At 31.2% G+C, this 23,632-nt stretch overlaps 1 protein-coding gene across 1 annotated transcript; it reads right to left on the bottom strand.

Annotated features, from left to right (window-relative positions):
• Positions 1–3,714: 3,714 nt before the first annotated feature.
• On the bottom strand, positions 3,715–8,229 carry LOC127728317 (homeobox even-skipped homolog protein 1-like). Its single transcript, XM_052235663.1, has 3 exons — positions 7,691–8,229; positions 5,024–5,184; positions 3,715–4,710 (listed from the first exon to the last, which is right to left on the bottom strand). Exons 1-3 carry the CDS (start codon positions 7,908–7,910, stop codon positions 4,060–4,062), a joined length of 1,032 nt encoding a protein of 343 aa, XP_052091623.1. The 5' UTR covers positions 7,911–8,229; the 3' UTR covers positions 3,715–4,059.
• Positions 8,230–23,632: the final 15,403 nt, after the last annotated feature.

Below are 23,632 nucleotides of genomic sequence, written 5' to 3'. Positions count from 1 at the left end.
TAGTTTAAATAGGATTTTTTTACTTGAATAAAATTCGATGAAGGGAATCATTATTTGTATAATATCATTAGTGCTTGAAGAGAAAATATTACAGGCATAATAGGATGTGAACGAGTTATGGGGCATGCAGTTGCAAGTTATTTTAAAAGTATACTTACACACATTACATACAAACTTTATTGGAATTAATAATAGCCACTTTTCTGTCAGTACCACAAACAGGAAAAAAACTATAATACAGAGACAGGGTACTGAAATAGGCATATACATTTTGAACGTTTTAAAAGTAAAGAAACACATATTTAAATACTTAGATTAAAAACGTATTTTACTTCTACAAAACATGTATAAGACAGTACAGAGAAAGGCAAGACATGAAGAATATGATAGTGTCACACAAAGTGCATTTTCAAATGGAACTAAGTACTAATCTAAACATATAAATAAGGCGAAGTGGTTGCATCTATGGTCAGATAAAACGCATCTATGAAACATATGATGATATTGACATGTGATGCACATTAACAAACGAGTTCCATGCACCTCTGTATTTAAGGTCCTATTTTGTCAATTCTTGTTTTTTTAAGTACCTTTGATTTTTTGGCCTTCCTGTCTCTGATTTGTTTGCTGTGATTTCTTTTGGCCTTTTAGGATAGTCATGTTCCATGACGTTTGATTTTTGTATCTATCATTTCTGCTAATATCAGATTTCATTGTTGAAGGCACGAGTCTTGGCCCGCACACTGAACAAAAACATTCACGTAAGTCTACTTATGGGGTAAACAGTACTTTAGAAAATAAGAGAAAATGGGCTTCATATTCTATTCGTATTATGTTTTATTTTCTTTTAATTCACACTTTGAAATTTGAATTATTACTTATAATTAATCACCTACTGAGTAAAATATTGCGATTTGTATCATGAATTAAAATCAGATAAATCGGTTACTAATCAAATTATTAACTAATTTTAAATCAAAATTTTCAGATCAAATAAAACGAAATTTGCCAAAAGCACATTATGGAAAATTTTAAAAGCTATTTGGCTAACGTGGATTTCATTCGGTTAGATTTCCCATGTTGATATCAAGTTGTCATCATCGCATATCAAAGAAAACCATTATGACAAACGTCTTATCCTTTTGACAACAGTAAAAATTTTGAAATTAAATGTTAATGCATATCAAAAATTATTAAGTATCTATTATACCCTTCAATGAACATATGACTTTATTAAAGGATTTTAAATTTAAATTAGGGAAAAATGAACATTAAGAATTCGTATCGATGACTAATGTATTTGAAAGTAAATGACTTTTAGTAATGATCACACAACGTGATAATGGTGGTGACAAAATTCCGTTACTATTTTGCTATTTCATTTCTTGTAACGTTTTAGCTGTTACCTGTGAACTACTTACGAACATAAGAAAAAAGGTTTAAATCTCACTTTGAGTCGAGGACTTTTTCAAGCTGGCCAATTTTTTTATCTATTTTTTCAAATTGTGTCTTGAACGTTAGCGAATATAAGTTCCTACAAATCTCATTTCCACTTTCGGTCCATTTCAGCTTTCATATAGGCTTGAAATCGTTTCTAGTTTATGTAATATGTATTTTCTGTACAACTTTACTGTGTAACTAAATAATTCTGCTGTTTTAAACCCTCTCGAACGCATATTAAAAATGGCTGTTGCTTGCTCTTTGACTAAAGAAGTTCGGCCAATTTCCTGTGTATTTGTTTCATTTACAGGATCAATGGTTTCATTTACAGGATCAAAATCTAAGAGTTGTCAAATTCTACTGGAATTTGAATATTGAATAGTCTACACCATATGCTTAAAAAATTAAACAAATTTTAAACTGAGTGTTGCCGTTGAAGTCATATTGACACAAAATTACCATTTTTTCAAATTTTTGAAAAATTCTTCATCGAAGGACGTCACTAACAAAAATGAAATAATGTGTATCAGAAAGACAATATAGATTTGCTTCCACATAATTTTGTTATGGATGTTGTACGTATATACATTTTTAATTTTTTTATAAATAATTAAATTATTACTTTGTCATCTGTTTAGAAATAAGCCATGTTAGAACCTCAAAGAACATAAATGGGGCTGTGTTACTGTGAATTTTGGTAAAGATTGAAGGCGTTTTTAAAATGACCCTGCTTTAAGTTAAAATTGGTAAAATTGACCCTACTTCTTTGTATGTATTTAGTCAACTTAAGTGATTCGCGAGTATGATTATAGAAGTCTGAAATGTGAACATGGAGACTTTATACAAGAGAACGCTAATTTGAAAAACACGAAAAGAAACAAGATTTATCGTTTAGTCATTTTGGCAGTAAAAGAGAGACATTGTTCACAGGATACAGTGTCCATATTAATATATATAACAAACTACGTTCAAGTTGTTTTTGCAATAGTTTATATAGTTATAGAAACCATAAACAGAAAGGGCATAGTCAGAAAAAAGGCAACTTAAATTCTCTCACTACAGCCCCAGGTTAAATGATTTATGAATAATGTAGAATACTAGTACATGCATATGCACGAGATATTTTTACAGCACATCCGGGTACAGTTGTATGTATAGTGATTACACAAAGTAGTGTCGTAAAATGAATATTCCCCTCGATGTAATTTTTATCTGCGAAATGTTAATAATTTTAAAACAGCGACGATAGATAATACGTCATACATTAAAAGTATATAAAACTGACCAAAATTTGGAGAGTACAACAGACCATACCAACCACCAACACCAGATTCCTCCGAGGATAACAAAGGTGAACAACTCATGGTCCAGAAAGCCCGACTTGTTAAAGGGACAAACAGTGCTCCAATTCTGCATATTGAATGCTTATATACTTGTTCAATTTCAAGTATTGTGAAAATTGCTACCCGGTGAGAACTATACTCTGCTATCAGTGTAATAAGTTATGTAAACTAGCTTTTAGGGTCTTTTAAATATGCAAGCATTATTATATGTTTACTTGTTCGTTGTAAAATATGGTACCGAATTCCTTTGTAACTTTTTTTCAGAATCGTTTAAAATGCATATATCGGTTTATGTTGGTCTAGTTTTGCAGAATAATGTTTAAAGGGAAATAAAATTAGACTCGTGTGTAATCTACGGATGCCACATGTGGAGCTAGAACTGCTAACCCTTCCAGAGTTCACCCTTAGTTTTGGTAGGGTTCCTGGAGTCTGTTTCACAAAAATACTTTTATTTGTTCATCTTTTCGACGTTATTCGTTTTTTGCCATGGCGTTGTGAGTTTTTTTCAACTAATAAGTTTTGAATGTCCTCTTAATTTGGTATCTTCCGCCTCTTTTTGCAGCATTTAAAACTGTGTTTGTGCGTACGTGTATCTACGGAGGGGAACACACATCGTGTACGAGTAATGATACGGTTCTCATTTGATAATATATATATTTTTTTGTAAACTTCCTCGCGGTTGTTTTTCATTTATTTTGTGTTGCTTTATCTGTCATTTTAGAACAAAGTACTAGTAATAATAATAAAAATTATAATTATACTAATTATAATTATACTTATAATCAAAGTAGTCATAGTTTTAAAGTGTATACAGTCATCTCAGATATATAGTCTAATAATATAGGTTGTGTGTAAAATACCTCTATTGGTATCCCTTACTGTTTTATCTCCTGGTGTATTGTCGAAATACGAATATCAAAGAAACAAGATAATTTGTTTTCAATTTTATATATTCATTTAAAGTATCAAGAAACATAACAAACATCGATATTTACAGAAATTTGTGTCTTTTCTGCAATTGCGCACGACAGTGAGCATTTGAAATATACATGGATTTACTGGAAGAGGTACCCTGAATTTTTAGCGAATTAAATGTTCTTAGGTACATTTTAATAACAATAACTTACAAGCATTCAAAACAACTAGACTCAAATACGCAAAAACTTTTTTGTACAGCAATCTTTCTTACATTACAAACAATCACTCACACAATCATAATCACAAACAAACTCAAATATCACAAACATATTCAGTCACAAAGTAAAACAAAAGTCTGTTACGATCTCTCAACTTCCGGTTTCGTTAAAACTGGTTTGTGTAAGCTCAAAGATGGTGGTGAGGATAGGAAGCCCGATGGTGGTGCCAGTGAGGAAGAAAGTCCTAAATTTGGCACTCCACATGTACATGGCTTTCCGGAAGCAATACCACAAACTCCAGACGAATGTGACGTTTCCATCCAAGGAAAATGCATTTTGGGTACAGATGACACAGATGAAGTTGGCGGTGAACTTGACAACGGTGACCTTGATTCAAGGGTTGATACTGGACGGTGAAGTGACTCCAGTCCGTGTCTGTATATCGGGGAACTCGTTTCAAATCCTGGAACTGGTCGTAAGGGTGAACTAGTTTCTAGTCCAACAAATGGACGATGTATTGGACTACTCATAGTGTGTAAAAGGTCTAAGCGTGGTTGTAAATGACTGGGCAATGGTGTGAATGCAGAGCTCCCAGATGATTGAAATCCATGGAGACCGATACCAGGGTATGACATAGCGGCAGGGTTTGGAAATCCATAGGGATACGATGCTTGTGCGGCTGCAGCGGCGGCAAGGTATGCATAAACCTGTGGATCAGCTGGAATCCCATAAGGCCATGTCATAGCCATGCGTTGTCTTTTGTCCTTCATACGTCTGTTCTGGAACCAAACCTAAAATGTAACATAATAAATATTAATTCATATACTTTCTGTCTTTCTTTAATTTATACAACATTTTTACAAACATAGAAGCGCATATATCCTGCAAGATAAAGCTTATGCTGATTTTTAGTTGTTGTGAGTTGCTTTTGTTCTTTATTGAGATCTGTGTATACAAGCTCTCGTTGCACCAGGCATTTATATTGTTTATATTGTTTATGGTGTTTTTTTATAATATAAAGATATACGTTTTACATTTAAACTTAATAAATTAAAAAAATATAAAAAAAAATAAGTACTTGAATATACAAATAAATAAACCTACCTTAATGGTACTCTCAGATAAATTTAATTCGGCTGCAAGTTCGCATCTTTTAGGTCTGGACACGTAGTTTTCTTTCAGAAATTCTTTCTCGAGTCTATTAAGCTGCTCTTTAGTGAAAGCCGTTCTGTATCTTCTTAAATCTCTCTGGTCTTGTGAACTTTCTAAAAAAATAAGGAAGATATATTATTTATACAATTGATAATATTCATGCAAATGAAATAGATAAAATAGAGGAAGAAGTTTTAATGATAAATTTCCTTTTTAAAAGTTAAACTGAATCAAGTATTCCGTGATCCAAGTTGTTAATCAACCGAGTTTGTCGCTAATTAATGCCAGCATGCTTAATAACAGTATTAGATATCCTCAAGTGTTGTTACGTTTCAGAAGTTTTCTAATTTTACTAATGATGCACACTGGGGTAGATTACTATCAGAACTTCAATCAAAGATGCATTCTTTGTACAATTTGTGCAGAAGTTGTAATCTTATTAAGACATAACGCATTTCCTTCGGATCGGCTTACTGGTTGAAATGTGTTAAAAGATTTTAATGCGTTATGCCAAGATGAAAATTATTCACTTATTCAGTTAAAGATACAATTGCATAGTTTTCTGACAACTTACACATGAAAGAAAATATATACATATATATATACCTCTTATATTTGTTAATGGTTTATGAATTGTCTGACCCGGACTATGTACTTTATAAATAAACAACGTCTTCGGATTAAATCAACTAGTCACCACCGAAATTTTTATTAGGGTAAAGAAAAGCCTTCATCTCAATTTATGACCAAATATGCTAAATGACCAATATAAAATCCAATAAACTTCAATTTGTTCGAAGCAGAACATATGTTTCGTCAATACAGACGACATCATTGCGCGTGCTGATTCCTCAATAATATTTTCATAATAGATTTTCCTTAAATTAAATGAGGTGAGAGTCTTTGATTTTAAAATTGAAATCCTTTCATTTTTCAATTTAATATCAATTTATGCAGGTGCTTTTTCTTGTTCCGGCTACTAAAATCTTTTAGAGATTGAGGAATCATCTCCACCCACGAGTTCAATAGGTGCACCCTTGCTTCAATTTAGTATATTAACAGTTTTAAAGCCCTTTTACAAATAGATTATTACCTTGTTTAAGTTTGCCTTCCACATAAAATTCTTGTTAAATGTTATTAGTAAAGAGTTTTAATGTCTAAAGCGATATTATGGTTTTGAATTGAGAAATTTACTATAGTTCATTGAATCTATTAGAAATTTGACAGAGGACCATTAACTGAAAACATCAAACGACAGATGAGATATACAATTTAGAATGAGAAGAAATTAAGGATTTTGTGTTTGTACACAATGTAAGAAATGCTAGGCATTAAACTAAAGATGAAATAAATGTTTTCCACTAAGAATTTTATGATGATGATGAAGCCTACTCCCCTAATGGCTTTGTTCGGAATGTCTTTTGATCTGTCCTAATGACTTAGCATACCCGTATGGTCTCAACAAGATGAAATATCTAACACCATTATATTTATGATGAATTAAAGATTTTACTAGAATTATTATTTAATTATTAAGTATTGTCTTTGTGCTTTAAAATAGTTGTTATTACATTTTGTATTTTTATCTATGCCCATAAATACCTACAAACATTTTTGAATAAATCAAGTCACCGTTTATAAAAAGAAGTATTAATTACTTTTTATTCCAATAGATTACATAATTATGCAAATAACTATTAAAGAACTATTTATATTTAAGTATCATATTTATAATTGTTCAAGAGTCTTCCCCGTCCTTAAACAAGAATTTAATTTTAGGGAAACATTCGAAATGTTCAATCAATTTCCTTGCCTTTAATATTTAGAAATATCACTTGAAGCGTATACATTTATGATTTTCATTATTTGAATAATGATTCTGGTGAATTAAATGTTTCGAGTTGAATGCTATTATGAACTAAAGGAAACAGTTCTGATGAATTAATTTTCGGTTAATTTCCTAATCCTTGTGGTTCACGATTGCATTTTCAAATCATCAAAGGATTTTGTCAATAACTTAAAGCCTTTTAAATATTATTTAAAGACTTTTATAGATATCAATTTATAGGCCATTTAACATTCTCTGCCGATTTCTTCGAGACGAAAATTAACATCAGTTGAAAAGAATTAAAACGATCAAAACTAAAAAGGAAACATTTTTGCCTTTTCGGCTAGCGATGAGAATCAGTTCAAATACATGTATAACAAATTATTGTATATATAAAGTTAAAAAATCGTAAACAAATGAGTTATCTTCTGTATTTGTCTGTGATGTTTTTTTTAATTGAGATGTGGTACGGCAATAAACAATAATTATTGTGCTGTTTTTTTTTCAAATAGAATATATAATTTTAGCAATTTGTTTATGTCATATACAACTCTTAAAATACGTCAGTTAATAAATAAATATCACTGAATAGACAATATGTCAAAAAGATAACAATATACTATGATGTACAAATTAATTAAACATAAGACATAACAATTAAAGAAATGTATTATTAAAATATGGGTTTATCCAATGATTTGTATAGTACTATGGTTTAAAATTCTTCCGATTTCTACTAAATATTTATATGAAGAAATAGTAACTTATAAATAATGAAAACTGCTAGTTACCTTTATATTTTCCAAAGCAAGACCTTTCAGGAGTACCGTCACCATTGGAACTGTCGGAACATTCTGACTGTGGCGAATCTGGAAAATCTATTCTCTTTTCCAAAGAATTGGACAACTTTCTACAAGGATCAGCAATCTTAAGTCCATCTTCAGTAACTGAGGTATCACTCAGCGACATGTTTGGAGAACTGTTGGGCGATGTTGGTAATGATCCTTGCATATTTTTTTTTACCAAAAAATAATGCTTTCACTGGATGTCAATGTCACTAAACGAATAAATTAATGTTTGTCCTTGGTAATATCTATGAAGCGGAAAATGTGCAATCCTTAAACTATCAAAGGATTAGTGCAAAGTGATGTTTATCCTTTTGAATGAATCTAATGTACTGAATTTCAATTGATATGGAGCCGTTATAAACCCTCGTGGTGTTCAATCAGGCGTGAAAAACTAAACAACCAATTCAAGGAGTAATAGCTATTTCAATTGTCATAAATAAATCAAATTCACTTGTTTTGAAAAACATCTATTCATTCGGTAATTGATAATCCTTTAACCATCATTGAGGGCGTGGTCTAGCCAAAGCTGTAAAAAAGGCGGAGCGTGTAAAAATGTACCTGTAAGGCGTTTTGTTATTGGCCAAACGTAATGATCCGTGTCCAATGAAGACATCAGGTAAATGCCTTGTCAGTGTCATGTAGGTGTCGTCCTCATGAACATGTAAATGAGTTTACCTGTCGTGTAATTATGTCAATTTCATTTTAATGATTTGTTGCATTATTGTGAGAAAATTTCCTATTACAAATAGTTAGTATCTGCATTCTATTTCATGACATTTTATTGCTATATGACATGAATTATGTGCTCCCAGTTTTCTCTCAAAAAAATAGAGATAGTCTCTGGTAATAAATCCATGATATATATATTTAAAAAATATTATTTTATTTAGACAAAATCAAGCCTCCATTGTAATTTTTCTATGGTGATATTCGGCATTGTTTTAACTATTTAAGCTTGATGTGAATTTGAAGAAACCCAAGCAAACAAATAAATAAATAAATAAAGGATAAATAATTCTAATATTTAACTCAAAAATGAAGGCTTATACTTTGGTAACGAACATGATAAAGAGAATACAAGGAATACACCATCACTTATTTTGTTTAGGTTACATTTCAGAATTGATCTGATATAAAACAAACGAAAATTAAACCAAAAATGTGATTTTATTCAAATAACTAAATTCAAACTAAAAAACAAGAATTTAACTATATTTTTTCATAGTTATCTATGGTTTTCATACAGAGAAACGTTTTAACAGCTATGAACCAAAGTGGTTCTATTTAGAATGAGAATGCATATTCAGATTTAAATTACTTGCCATGCAAGTCTTTATTTTATTTATTGTTATTTATTAGAAAATATATTTAAATATGCTTTTTTTTCTAACGTACAACTGAAAACGAAAAGATTACAGAGCCAATGTAGCATAATTTTAACTTTTAATTAAAAAAATTCTAAATAAGTTTTTAAGCCCAATAGAATGTCTAAATACATACGGAACTGGTAAATGCTTCGTTCAAATCTTATATTTCGAAAGTCATATTTTCTCCTTGTTATAAGTGATATTCGTGATATTAATATGGATAAAAACATCAAGTATTGCCAATAACTAAAATTGCATTTACAAAAGAGGGACGAAAGATACCAGAGGGACAGTCAAACTCATAGATCGAAAACAAACTGACAACGCCATGGCCAAAAATAAAAAGACAAACAGACAAATAATAGTACAGATGACACAACATAGAAAACTAAAGACTAAGCAACACGAACCCCACCAAAAATTACAACATTCACATCTTAAATTATTATTGTTGCGCAACCAATGTAATGAAACCGTATGGCCACTTTAAATTAGTGAAAGGCACGGGGGTCGTCTTCCTCGGCAGATTTAGGGCCTAATTAATGAGGTAACTGTATATTAATTAATTAACACATTGTTGATATGTTTCCTCAATAAAATAATGAGGATCTCCAATCTGGTGTAGGGTCGTTATCAACGTGCAGAAATTTGTTTGATAGCCACGGAAGATCTGCTTCTGTAGATTTATGACTTCTTATTGTAGACTGTAGTAGGAATGGTAACGAATTTTGTGGTTCTCAGTAGGGATATTGCTTTTCCAGTGTGAAGTAAATGATTGCAGATACTTAGACCATCAATAAAAATAACGAACATCAAAGAATTGTCACTAAATATTCATGGACATTGTTCAATAAAGTCGCTTTGATCTAGAAGGTTAAGGTTTTGAGAGGTCAGACATTGAAACATTACCATTTCATACAGAAATAAATTTTGGAATTTGTAACGAACAAATGATCTTGAAAGTATTGATACTTTAAATTCATTAAACTAGATAATAAATGTTTAAAAAAGTTATAAAAAATGCAATTATAAGATCTTTTGTCCAGAACTTCCCAAATGCATTTGAATCATATGTCCAGGTTCAAATCAGAGTTCAACTGCAATATACGTTTGCATGTATTCTGTTTAATTGGTTTTTTTTATTTCATTTTATTTTTATCCGATTTTGTGTTTGTTTGTATGAAAAGAGACCGATTTACAATTACTACAATCCTTAACGTTGTTTTTCTTATATGAAGGTTTTATGTGTTTTTGTTATTTCTCCTGTTTTTGTTTTGCTACGAGTTAGATACCTAGCTATAAAATCAAATTAGTTTAATCTTATTAGGACTAATATTTTCTCAATCAGAACCAATTACCTGATCTGTAAATTCTATCTATTTTAACCCCGCAGGACTATCATACGAACCGATTGTTCAATATCGTTGAACAATAGAAATCTTAACCAATGTTTTCTGTATTCATTAATTTATTTATCTTATTCTTTGTTGTTTATTTATGTTTACTGATTGATCTTTTGTAAACAATAAATAAGCTCGATGTTCGCTACTTCAAACAGTTACACGTCTAAGTGTGAAAATTTGACCAAAGTCGGGACGGGATACCAAATTTGGGAAATTATGTGATATAAACTAATTTGCTCTTTGATGGAAAATAAATGATCAAAATAATGGGAAATGAATTGTTAATTATATTAGAAAGCTAGTGTATAATTTTGTGAAAGTAACAGAGAAAAAAATCGTTGATTTCTTTAGTTAAATTCGTTTAATTGAGTCGAAAAAAAATACAATTCAACTTAAACAAAATAATAAAACGGGTCATCTGTCTTACACTATAATTTGCACAGTCAGATAACTTAATACATTCAATTCATATTTGGTTTATTGTAAAATTAAAATTTTTTAAATAACTTTCTTAGTCGATTAACAATTTAGTAAGAGACTATTTGAAACAAAGAACTTAGTTATACTCTTGTTGCAAAAAGATTTGACTACATGCTTGACACAAAATTTAAATAAAAAAATCCGACTGCTCTGTCTCTGAATTCTTTTTGTTTTTAAATCAATATAAAATAAGAGATTGTTTGCTTGTGTGATGGAGCACCGTAGATAACACAAATTAAGGAGGTCGCCTTATACTCGTTTGTTGTTTAGCGTCCAGTGGCAAATATTTCATGCATACCCAAGACGATCTTGGATGAAGGAAATGAAAGATTTATACTGGCCATGAGAATAAATATATGTCTTGTCATAACTGACAGTGTGTATCCTCAACTGCATTAGTCCCGACTATCATTACTGAATATATTAGTACTTATCTATTAACTTATCTGTTGTACTCTACTGTGTTGGATAAAAAAAGTAATAAATACATTTTGTCCTACATTTTATATAACAAAATAAATTTCGTGAAACCATTTTAACAAATTTGTCAATACACAGTATTTAAAAACAAAATAGTATACACTCATTTAGAAAATATTATACAACACGTTACTGTATCTTGATAAAATTTGTGAGTTCAAAAATCTACACGATTTCAAATAATATAGACCACCTGATTCTCCTAAATCATGAAATAAGTATATAATTGAACTTTATTTAGAGAATGAAAGTGAAGACGACATGCAGTATATGTTTTCCAACAACAAAAATATCGCACAAAAATCTTATAAAACGTCTTATTTTTTTATCTGTATTTATTATATTTATTTTTTACTATCAAAAGACCACCATATCAAAACCATCATAAAATTTAGTTTCAATGTGTAGTCTTATATAAAACAGGGTTAACGATAATCCAAGATGACCCTACAAGTAACAGTTTAACTCTCCTAACTTAGGAGCCTTATCCAGTATTTCGAAAGAAGAAAAGAAAAGAAATATAAAGATAATATTTTAATTATTATGCAATATGCCAAGACTTCTAAACTTTAAGAAACTTCTCTTGTAATACAATAATAAATGATTATGTCTTCTTTTGTTTATTTCCCGATGATCAGCATTTTCGCACTAACTTTCTTTGATGGCGATCGTTTTCCGCATTAAAATTCCCTGTTTCTCATAAATTCTGGAAAAACCCTTTTGCCACCATCTAGTTGTTCCGACCGTGAGATACCCTCATGAGTAGTTAGGGTCGTTAATTATATACTCCAGTGGTAGACGCTTTCTTGTTATCGTGTTAAATATACCCACTAAAATTAATTAAATCATGCATTTTCATAGTTTAAAAACAATCCATTTAAGCTTTAATGTATGTACATGTATGTGCTTTCAGAGTTTATAAAATAAAAACAAATCAGTCACCATGTTCAAATCTTACTAGAATACGAAACAAATAAAATAAAATACTGATTTTATTTTTTTAGAAGAAAAAACTGTATACATGTATTTAGAATTGATTTAGTAATATAAAATCGGTAAAAGTCATGCACGGTAGCTAAAACAAGTATATCGCATCACATATATAATTACACAATTCTTATCATTAACCAGCATATCTGATAACTCTTTTTTTTATTTTAATTACTTTATAACAGTATTTTTTACAAAATTTGTAAAGCTTCAAATAAACTTTTCCAACAAGGTTTTGATGTAAAATCTTGATAAAGACATGCTTTAACATGGAATAGAAATTAAATTAGGATCATAATGAATATTTATCAGATACTGTTGAATATTTAACAATATTACCGTTCTAATTATAACATCAAAGAGTTTCCAAAGGTAAATTATATGGAACAATATGATAATTGGTTAATCGTTGTAATTGAAATAAATGTACAAGATAATACAAATAATACATGAATACAAAGTTGTAAGTAAATTTACTGGAGGCTAATTTTACCATTCTTATGTGAAAGTCGACAAACTCTCCGTCAGCCAGACAATATACTTGTATGTACACCTTTAGTGAAAAAAACCCGCTGAATTCATGTGCGATTGTTAGTTTTTGTTACGTCTGACTGTAGCATGGAAACAATTTATAAATGTTTCACGTCCTTCCCAAGTTAACAAAAACACATAAAACAGTCTACGGTCAACTTTGTTTGAGAGTTGGAACCTTCTTTTAAGTGTAATACCATACCAATATGAAACAATTTCGCCTGCCAATGAGGGCTATTTTCATAATGCCTTTCAATCATCACTAACATTTACCACTGCATCACAGCACCATGCGTGTCATGACTTTGAGAGTTCATATTCTGAAAACGGAACTAAATGATAAATTTTGGAAAATTTATTAAAAAAAAATAAGAAGAAACAAAAACTGTATCTAATGTAAATCTATATATATATATATATATACATATATAAAAGTCTAAATTGAAAACAACGTTCAAACCTATGATTGCATTGGATAAACACCGCAATTTTTATACGTGTGCATGTAAAATAAATTTCGTGGTAGAGGGGTCTAAATACAGCACAAACCACAATTTCCAAAAGACCAAAAAAAGTGAAAAAGTATATTTTAACAAAACGCATTTGACTAACAGGTCGAACAACTGATGTTCTTAAACCCTGCTGACTACCATTGGCGATTGCCAAATAAACGGATCACCGATGTAATAAATGGATCTTAATTCTAAATTTAATACTAAACAGAAAACAATAAACTTGCGGAAAAGATGATATACCGCAAAAAAAAGGTGCAAAGGTTTTTTTACACCATATCCGGATTTCGACTAATAATGTCTCTTCATTGATGTTAGGAATCGAAACGGTATTTGGAAAGCCCAACAATTTACCTCAATTTAGGATAGACTCTTGGATTTTGAGGAGTCAAAATAGGATGAACGGATCATATAAACCCTAAGGCAAATATAATGCAAGCCCAAACGAAAATATAAACAAGTCTAAATTGAAAACAACGTTCAAACCTATGATTGCGTTGGATAAAAACCGCAATTTTATATATATATGCATTGACTTTAAGATACAAATTGATTAATTTTACTTCTGGATGTCGTTAATGCAAAATTTTACAAAAAGCATGTACTATATGCACTGATAACATTGAATGACAAATTGTATATGCAACATTGTGGAAAAATGTTTGAAGTCTACAATAATCACACTCGACTGGGTTTCATCAGAGACCAATAAATTTTTGTTTATATACAAATGCCAATACAGAATGAAAACATAAGAGTTGGTCACTGGCTACTTCGTGGATGGTACCATACGGGACTTACGGTCCACCAGGAGCGGTACCGGCCCTGTGGTATAGTTATAAAGTGTTTGATACTGCTAGCTGTGTGTGTTTCTGGAATATAACATCAGATACGCTCAGCACAAAAAGTTATTTAAGAATTAATGCTTCTTTTTGTATTTTTATTGTGGTGTAAAAGCTTTGACAAAAGTACTTCAAATTTGCACACGTTCAACGTAAATAATACTGAAAATACTGTAAATACATGTAAATAATACACTGAAAATACTGTAAATACAAGTAAATACTACACAGAAACTATGGGAAGTGGGACCAATAAAGAGTAGAAAAGATAGTTGGATATGAAATTTTATTGAATTTATATTTATTTATTTAATTATTCAAATTTTTAATCCTTTTTACTTTTATTTACCTTTTGTTTTTCGTCTTTCTAAATTATATCAATTACCATATGGTAAAAACTAAATTATTTAAATGCCCAAAAAGGCGCAAGCCAGGGCCGACCGTGCAAGGGCTGTATAGCCAGTCAAGGTCGTTAAAAACTTCCATATATATATATATAAATATATATATTATTGAACATGAAAAGACTGAACTGAAAGCTGCTACTGAACACCACAAAGTTCCACCATGTATACCGGCTTTCTTAATTAATCAAAAATGCTATAATTTTTGTTTTACAATCTGCGTACAGTAAATGATGAACTACACTCATTTTGGTTCTCCTGACTTTAGCTCTTACTCTTAAAGGAATTTGTTATCAAATACTGTTACTGTTTTTCCAGTTACTTTTTATCTGCGATTTTTTTTCGTAACTTTTGTTTACTGTGAGTTCTTTTCCTACATTCGACAAAGTTTGTTTATGGCTGTACTAAGGCTATTTTGGATTGTATGAAAAACTCTTTAAAGGTCCAGTTTGATAAGCTGTAGTTTGTCTCTGTTGATAGTTATGATTTACTTACTCGATATACTACATTACCACAAAGTCACAGGAACAGAAATATTCATATTTAAAATTATCTTTTGATAAATTTGGATGTTAATATTCTGGTGAATTTGTAACAGTTCCTTTTTTCAGCAATAACACGTTCAAACTATGAGCTAGTGGACATGCAGAGAAATGTTTAAGCAATAAGAATATTGCTCGATTATTTTTAAGTCTTTTTGAAGATGAAGTATACGTCCAATTTAAACCTTTCGGAATTATGGGTCCTCAATGCTCGTCAACTTCGTACTTTATCTGGCCTTTTTAGCTTTTTTGATTCGAGCGTCACTGACGAGTCTTTTGTAGAAGAAACCCGCGCTTGGCTTACACAATTTTAATCTTGGTATCTATGATGAGTTTATTAATAGATATTTTTAACAATACCTGCAAATATGTAGACAATATATTCTCAGTAAACAATGCAGATTTTTTTAAACATACAAATGAAAATAATCTATCTAAATCATGTCCTTTTCAGACCTTGGCATAATATTGTTATGCTTATTTCCTTACCAAAATTTATGATAAAAAGGACCACTGTTATTTCCTTTCTGTTAATTGTTTTTTTCTAGACTGTGGATGACCTTTATAGCCCTTGTGGAAGTATGATTCAATCTACAGGAATTTAATAAAAACGGGTATTTGTAAGTGAATATCAACGTAATTAATAGTTTGAAGCAGGCTTGATTTCTGCATCGCACAAATTCTGTATATGTTTGTTATTTCTTAAGATTTTGTTGTACTGTTATTGAAATTGTTATATCAAACAATACAGTACTGGTTTGTTTAAAAACAATCTGTCACATACACATAAACAAAAGATCAACATATAAAAAATACACATTTGAACCCGGAAAACAAAATAAAAATGTACTATAGAATTGAATATGAAAGCTACTGTGCAAGCACCGACATAAGTGTGTAGAACGGCAGGATTTCAGGTACCAGTCTTGTATTACAACTCATGTTTCCCAAAACATGGAGTGAAATAAAATAGTCAATTTTATTCTGATTTTTTTTCTGTTTGATTTAAAGTTTATGCTCTCTATTTAGGTGTAAAAAAAACTGTTGCATCTTTTTTGGAATATCAAACCAGGAAAGTGGAAAGACATCATGTTTACCGAACGTAGTGCGGCCTAGTAAAAACAGCAAACAGAAAGTAAAAATAAGGAGTTTTGACTTCATGGTTTAATAAATTTTTATTCTTCGTGGCATGAGGCACCTTTTCCCCATTAAATTACAATTTCAAATTACAACATCCATGATATGGACACGAATTTATTTTTCTATGTTGCATTTTATTTTAAATTTGTTTTTTAAAGATCAGCATGTAAGCCTATGGAGCAATCAATTACAAGACTGCAACCTTCGGGCACTTTGAATTTGCTTTCAGTAACTGCGAACATCCTTGAATTCATATTTTAGACCTATCTTCAGATCAACAAAACCAAAGGGGATTTCATCCAAATTAAGGAACGGGACTTGCAGTCTGGATTTAACAAAGGATGATACAATTGATTTATTACATCCTCTTTAATTAGAACAAAGTGCCTCTCGCTCTTCATGTATGTGACAAAGCTTACAACAGAGTAAGCAGATTGCCCATCTGCAATGATCTGTTAATCTATCGGATTTCTTTTCACATTATAGTGGAAATTGATTAGGATGTGTATTTCTTGGCCACAATCCTGAAGAAATTCGTACGAACACCTGGGACACCCAACGACAACTTCAAACAACTGTTTGTTGATCATTAGCTCAAATTTTTAAACGACAATATCATTAACAGAATTTGATAAATATTCCCATCTCCACCATGGTGAAGAAATTTATACAAATTAGCAAATATTTACCGCTCCGAGTGCGAAAATACGTGAAGACAAACATCTTTTATCGCCAAGATGACGGAAAACTTGGGAAAAATTTGTAACCTTTTCTAACCAATGGCCCAGTCTATTGCCATTTTGAGAAGGTTGTTTATGAAAATTAATCCTTTGATGTCGTGAAAGAATTTAAATCTATTAATACAGATCCAATCGTTAATCTTTTTGTTCCAGTTTATATATTTCAAAACATCCACTTATTACAAAGGCCATCATCTATTTATTTCAAAGTTTGTCTCACGTTTTTGGTGCTTGTCGGTTGTATTTTGTTGAATGGGTCAGCCAAACACGGTACCCTCACAGGTGCGAAATCTCAATATTTGTATCAAATTAAATTTTCGATAAAACACACATACATAATTATTTGAAATTCTTCCTTCTGTTAAAATTGCTTTGTTACATTGAAATGTTACCCTATCGCTATCATGAAGTTGAGAATTGCCGCATTATTATGACTTTATGAGTGTCAAAGTCTTTCTCTTTATTGATATTGGTTTTTGAACACACAGACAAGTATTTAGATAGTAAATCAAGAAATGAATTTGAATATGAAATTGATTTCAAATTTGAATTGAATTTTTGAATTTTTAAATGATACTGAAAACAGATTTGGCATTCAGTATACCTTAAATTGAGCAGTATTTCTCAATTTTGCCATGAACAGTTACAATATGAACTTATCTATCATAGCATGGAAAATAATGTGAGATACTTTTATGCAATGAATTCATACACAGTTCATTGGTTTCTTTACCGACACTATAACATAATAAAAAAGAACTTTGTACATGTGGCCCTCTTTGTATAGATTTCAGCCGCACAATTCATATTTATTGTGTAAACTCCATCAAATTAAATCGGGACCGAACCTTTGGAAAGACAAAATTTTTATTTTTTTTAACAAATACAAACCAAAACGTCTAAGCTCACCAGCTAATAAAGCATTTAAATTCAACAGAGGGAGGTGCAACCTTAGATTTAGTAAAAGTTCAATGTGATCTAATTTAGTTAGTGACAACTAAGCAATCGGGTATACATTATATATATATATATGTCTTCTAACTTTACCATTATGAACCCATTGTTCAGTTTCTTTCTTGTAAGCTGAGACTTTCGAAGTCTTTTTACTTTACCATTATGAACCCTTTGTTCAGTTTCTTTCTTGTAAACAGAGACTTTCGAAGTCGTCTGACTTTACCATTATGAACCCATTGTTCAGATGCTTTCTTGTAAGCAGAGACTTTCGAAGTCTTCTAACTTTACCATTATGCACCCATTGTTCAGTTGCTTTCTTGTAATCAGAAAACTATGGCCTACATGAAGAAAATTCTGAGTGCAATCGCAAGCTCTAGGGTATCTTATAATCAGAATATATACTTCATTAGATAGGTAAAAAAAAATTAAAATATTTATCGATTGAAATAAAAATTGGGTACAGCTATTGCAGGACAAGACCTAAATATTGTTCCTGTGACTTTGACTACAGGATATGCATCATTATTTCCAAATCAAAAGTTATTAATATGATACTCAGTCAACTAACAGTGAACATAGTAAAGTAATGTACAGTGATATAATAAAACATTTTAATTAATGCAATGTGCTTCTTTTGACTTTACACTAAATTGCAGAATATTTAAAGAGACTATTATAACCCGGACAACATGATTTGTTTGGGCTGTTCCAATTCCACTCCAACGTCGTATGCTTTTTATGAATGATTTACCTCACGTCAGATAGTGTAAATGACTTCATTGAACAATGACGTAAGAATGTAAGGATTTTACGGGAAAATGCACAATTGGAAAACTGAAAGTTGTCAAAACATGAAAAGATAAACAAACGATGGTGAGAATTTGTATAATGCCCATAATCTTCTTAAATGAAAGTAAGATAGTCAATTAAACTTATCCAAATCTGTCTTAGTTGGTTATTGTATATCGTTTAAGAATGTCACTTATTCAATTTTCCTCGTCGTTTACGTCAATATTAATAGTGTGTTCAATGACGAGAACAGCAAACATTTCCCTTCACATAGAGCGATCCGATCCAAAAGATTTGCTGTCTTTGTCCTATTAGAATAGAAATTATTCATGGGGCTTGCATTTATATTGATTTTACCACGGGTTGGCCCTTTATGCTGATATTTTACCCCTCGCTATCGCTCGTGGTAAAATATTTAGCATAAAGGACAAACCCGTGGAAAATCACGATAAATTCAAGCCCCATGAATTATTTCTTAATCATAACCCATGTTAGCGCCAGATTTTAAGCCTATTTAAGCGAATTGTGAGATTATCAATACCCATTTTTATTCATTTTTTTTTATCAAAGTACTATACTTTTTGTTTCTTCAAAACCTAGAAGTTACTAAAATCGGGGATATGAACAGTTGAATTATGACAGTAATCCAACTTTTTGTGTGTCAAGAGTCATATTATAATTCAAATAAGTTTTATTTCAAACAATTGTACATACATAGTTTAATTAAAATGTAATTGTCATTTGGCTTGTAGATCTGCATGCGATGTCTGAGTTTTGTTGTAATTATCATTGTTATTACTAAAATACAAATTATTAATGTTATCTGCTTGTAAATCTGCATAGGCTGTCTGGATTTTAATAAGTATAATCATATTTCATAATAGACGATTAGTATATATTAATTGTTTTAAATAAAGAGGACTGACAAGTTAATCCTCAAAACGTTTTCCAGTATGGATCTTTCAAATGACAACTAAGTCATACTGGAGGCAAAAACGAAAAAAAAAAAACCAAATGAGTTTGGGGACCAGGTTCAATGTTTTTTTTAAATCAGCAATCATCTGATGTTATGGGAATACACAAAAACAGTTTTGAAAAGGTATCAATTGCGCCACTCTCTATTTTATCGATGGTATGAATTGCGCCAAAAATTTGAATCAAATTGCGCCACATTTACCTGTATATTTTTTACCTTTATTATACATGTAACATGTACTATTACTAACCTATCGACTTTAAAATTAAACTGAACATTCATCAAAATTGAGAAAACTCACCAATAAATAAATTGTGCAGTAATAGAATAGTTTTTCACATGTAAAGATGTCTGATATATATTGTTAAAAAAATAGACGATAGAGGTAAACCTATCATTGTTGTAGAAGAGCACAAACTCCGCTAGGCATTTATTAAGAAAATGGAGATGTACAGTTAAGTCGTAGTTGCTAATCTATCTACCGATTTACGTTTTAATTCAGTATATTTTGTATTAAATTGACTTTTAACTCCGCCAGTCGGTAAACTGCCGGTCCCGACAAGCCCTGACCAAGGAGGAGGGAAGTCAATTATTTAGTAGATATGATCATGGAAGTATTATATTGACGTCATTATAATACTTCCATGATATGATACATAAAAAAAATTAAATTAATTGATAAAATTGGCGCAATAGTATGGTTGTTTTATTGGCGCAAATGAACCTTATAGTTTTGAAAATGAAGTGGCGCAGAAGTAACATTGGCGTAAATAGATATCGGCCCAAAAACGATAGTTAATAAGAAACTCAGAATAAGGACGTGAGAAATATGAAAACAACAAAAGTCTTCCTAATATCAGAAATTTTGTTTGGAGACTTCATTTTATAAGATTTTTTTATATAAAGAGACAACTGATATACTGTTTACCATTGGTTTATTAATGTGTAAGTTCAGATGCAAAGATCGTGTACGTTTTTTAAATTTTTGGTTCATTTATATATTTCGGAGTTCATTGCGACGTCCATTTTCGCTGAACTAGTATACATTATTGTTAAGGGGCCAGCTGAAGCCCGCTTCCGGGTGCGGGATTTTCTCGCTGTGTTGAAGACCCATTGGTAGCCTTGGGCTGTTTTCTGCTGTTTGGTCGGGTTGGTGTCTCTTTGACACATTCCCCGTTTTCATTCTCAATTTTATTATCGTTAGTTTAAATAAACAGCAGAACATATCAAAGGTGTTTGTGAAGAATGCGTAGCAACATTTGCATTCAATAATCGGGAAATTATCGACAATTGTTATAATTCTTTGTAAATAAGTAAATATCTTAAAGGGGCATTAGCTACGAGATATAAACAAAAATAAAATATGATTATTTTGTTCAATCATTAATGAAAGTGAAATAATGAAATAATAATTCGCTTTTAGCAACCAGTTTTGTTCAATTTTGTCAAAATAAGCTAAGAAACATCGCTGATGAATTATTCACTTGCAAGTGAATAGTTCGACATCATTGAATCCGTATTCATCTGATCTTCAATTTAACCCCTTAGCTAGAAATGGGTTACGCATAAACTAGGCGTGTTCAGCTATAAAAAGGAAAAGGATGTCAAAATTGAAAGAGAAACATGGATAAAAAGTAAAATAGCAAAATATCGAACTCCAAGGAAAATTCAAAACGGAAAGTCCTTTATCAAAAGGTTACTGGTAGTATCAAAAGCTCAAACACATCAAACGAAGGAAAACAACAGTCATATTCCTGCCTTGGTACAGGCTTTCCTTGTGTTTCAAACCATTTGGTTGACTGATTCGATCCAGAAAAACTCGTTCGTATAAAGTAAAAACGATGATTAACAAATCTTTTAAGCCTATAATAAGAAATCAAACAGACCCTAGAAAAATCCAATTGCACGTGTTCGAAATCTATTTATATCTATAAGTCGGCAGTCTCCGGAGGTCACCTCGATGGTTAATTAGATGGCGTATAGACTAAAATAAACACGAAATGCTGATACATATTATCAAGTCCATGCATCGTAAATTATTTATTTTGAACTTTTTATAGTTTGGATATACGTTTTAGTATGTTATGAATCAGACATGAGAATTTGAGTCAAATCGGTGAACATGAATTTGACAGCTAATGCCCCTTTAAAATCATTCAAAATAGATGACCAACTGTTTTCTTCAAATGAAATATTGCAAACACGAAACCCGATTTAGATGACAAACATTCACTGAATGGACAATACACTTGGCAAGTCCATATGTATTCTTGTACATGTGTGTGTTTTTTTTGTTGTAGCTTTATACTTATTGGTGTCATTTTGCAATAAAAACTATTATTCATATGCATGTGTTTTGTTACATATTGATGACATTTACAAATATAACAGCCATGTCCAATATTGTACGGACACTTTAGATGCCTCATGTTGAGATCTTCTTATTGATTAATTGATATTTTAGATATGAGCAACTACCTTACCAAACAGATAATTTCATCATAAAGTTAGTTATATACAGTCTATTAATCGTATATCTTAAGAAAACTATCTGTACAGTGTCAATCTTTAAATACTACCTTGCTCGTGATGTCAAATTGTTGGTTGTTTTCTAGCGTCCAGTGGCAAATATTCCATACATGTTCAGGACGATAGTATATCACAAATCATATTTCTGCGCCAATGATATTTTGATGCAAAATTTACCAGTCTACCGTGGCTTTATCATATTCCTTAAGAAATCGCAAATTCATTATATTAAGATAGGACAGAATTACTTGGTTGCTTATGTTTAGTGAAATGTTAATTGAATTTACAGAACTAGAAGATCTAAAGAATAGCCAGTTGGTAGGTTCTGATTAGTTGGTCGACCGAAATAAAGTGCTGTAATTTCAGAGTGCCACTAGAATAAGGCGAGTATTTTGGAAAGGGGATGCAAATTTGCTTTGAACTCCCTCTTTTTTTTTACTTTTTACGTGCAGAGAACGTGGCAAACCCCTTACACGAGCCATCAGTTTAATGTCTGAAATAAACGTGGCTGCATATCTATACATCTAACACAGCCAGATGGATGTTTCTCTTTAGAATGGATTAATTGTTGGATGTTAGAAGTCTAAGACCATATTTCTATACCTCAGTAAACCTTCGAGGGGGTTTAATACGTGGTACGCATAAAACAAAGTATGTGTGGAACAAGAGAAAATAAAACAGCAACTCAACAAAAATAATGCAAAATAACATAGAACAGACAAAATAATACCCCGATTCTGAGACAGCAAGTATTCATAGTCTGAGAAAGTAACGGAGGACAAAAGACATGCACTGATATTCTGAGCATGTGACACCAAGAGGGGCAACAATCATTAGTACCCGTAATAGCTTGAGACAGCAAGAAACGGCAACAATCATTAGTATCCTTAGCTTGAGGCCAATGCATGGTATCGCGAGACTGAGACAGAAAGAAAAGACAATGCATACTAGTACCCTGAACCCTGATACGGCAGGAGAGGGCGACAGCCACTTATAGCTTAAGCTTAAAACAGCGAGAGATGACAACAGCCGAGACTTGAGATACCAAAGAGGCAGTGTGCAGTCACTTACATTGACGATGCATCTGGTTCGAGACATAAACGTATATCACCGTATGACGAGTGAAACTATTGTTTAGAGTTATTCCAACCATCTTTATCATTTCGTTCTCCCTGTCGAAAGACAAAAAGACATCGTTCCGACCAA

Source organism: Mytilus californianus, unplaced genomic scaffold, assembly GCF_021869535.1.
Source record: "Mytilus californianus isolate M0D057914Y unplaced genomic scaffold, xbMytCali1.0.p SCAF_2, whole genome shotgun sequence".
Classification (NCBI taxonomy): Eukaryota; Metazoa; Mollusca; class Bivalvia; order Mytilida; family Mytilidae; genus Mytilus; species Mytilus californianus.
This window is presented reverse-complemented; position numbering and strand designations above follow the sequence as displayed.

Bases quoted from the DNA above. Each gene is read 5' to 3' on its own strand.
- LOC127728317 (XM_052235663.1), bottom strand. From the start codon at position 7,910: ATGCAAGGATCATTACCAACATCGCCCAACAGTTCTCCAAACATGTCG. The intron at 5,185-7,690 runs GTAACTAGCAGT...TTATTTTTTTAG, and splicing joins TTGCTTTGGAAAATATAAAG to AAAGTTCACAAGACCAGAGA. The intron at 4,711-5,023 runs GTAGGTTTATTT...GTTACATTTTAG, and splicing joins TATCTGAGAGTACCATTAAG to GTTTGGTTCCAGAACAGACG.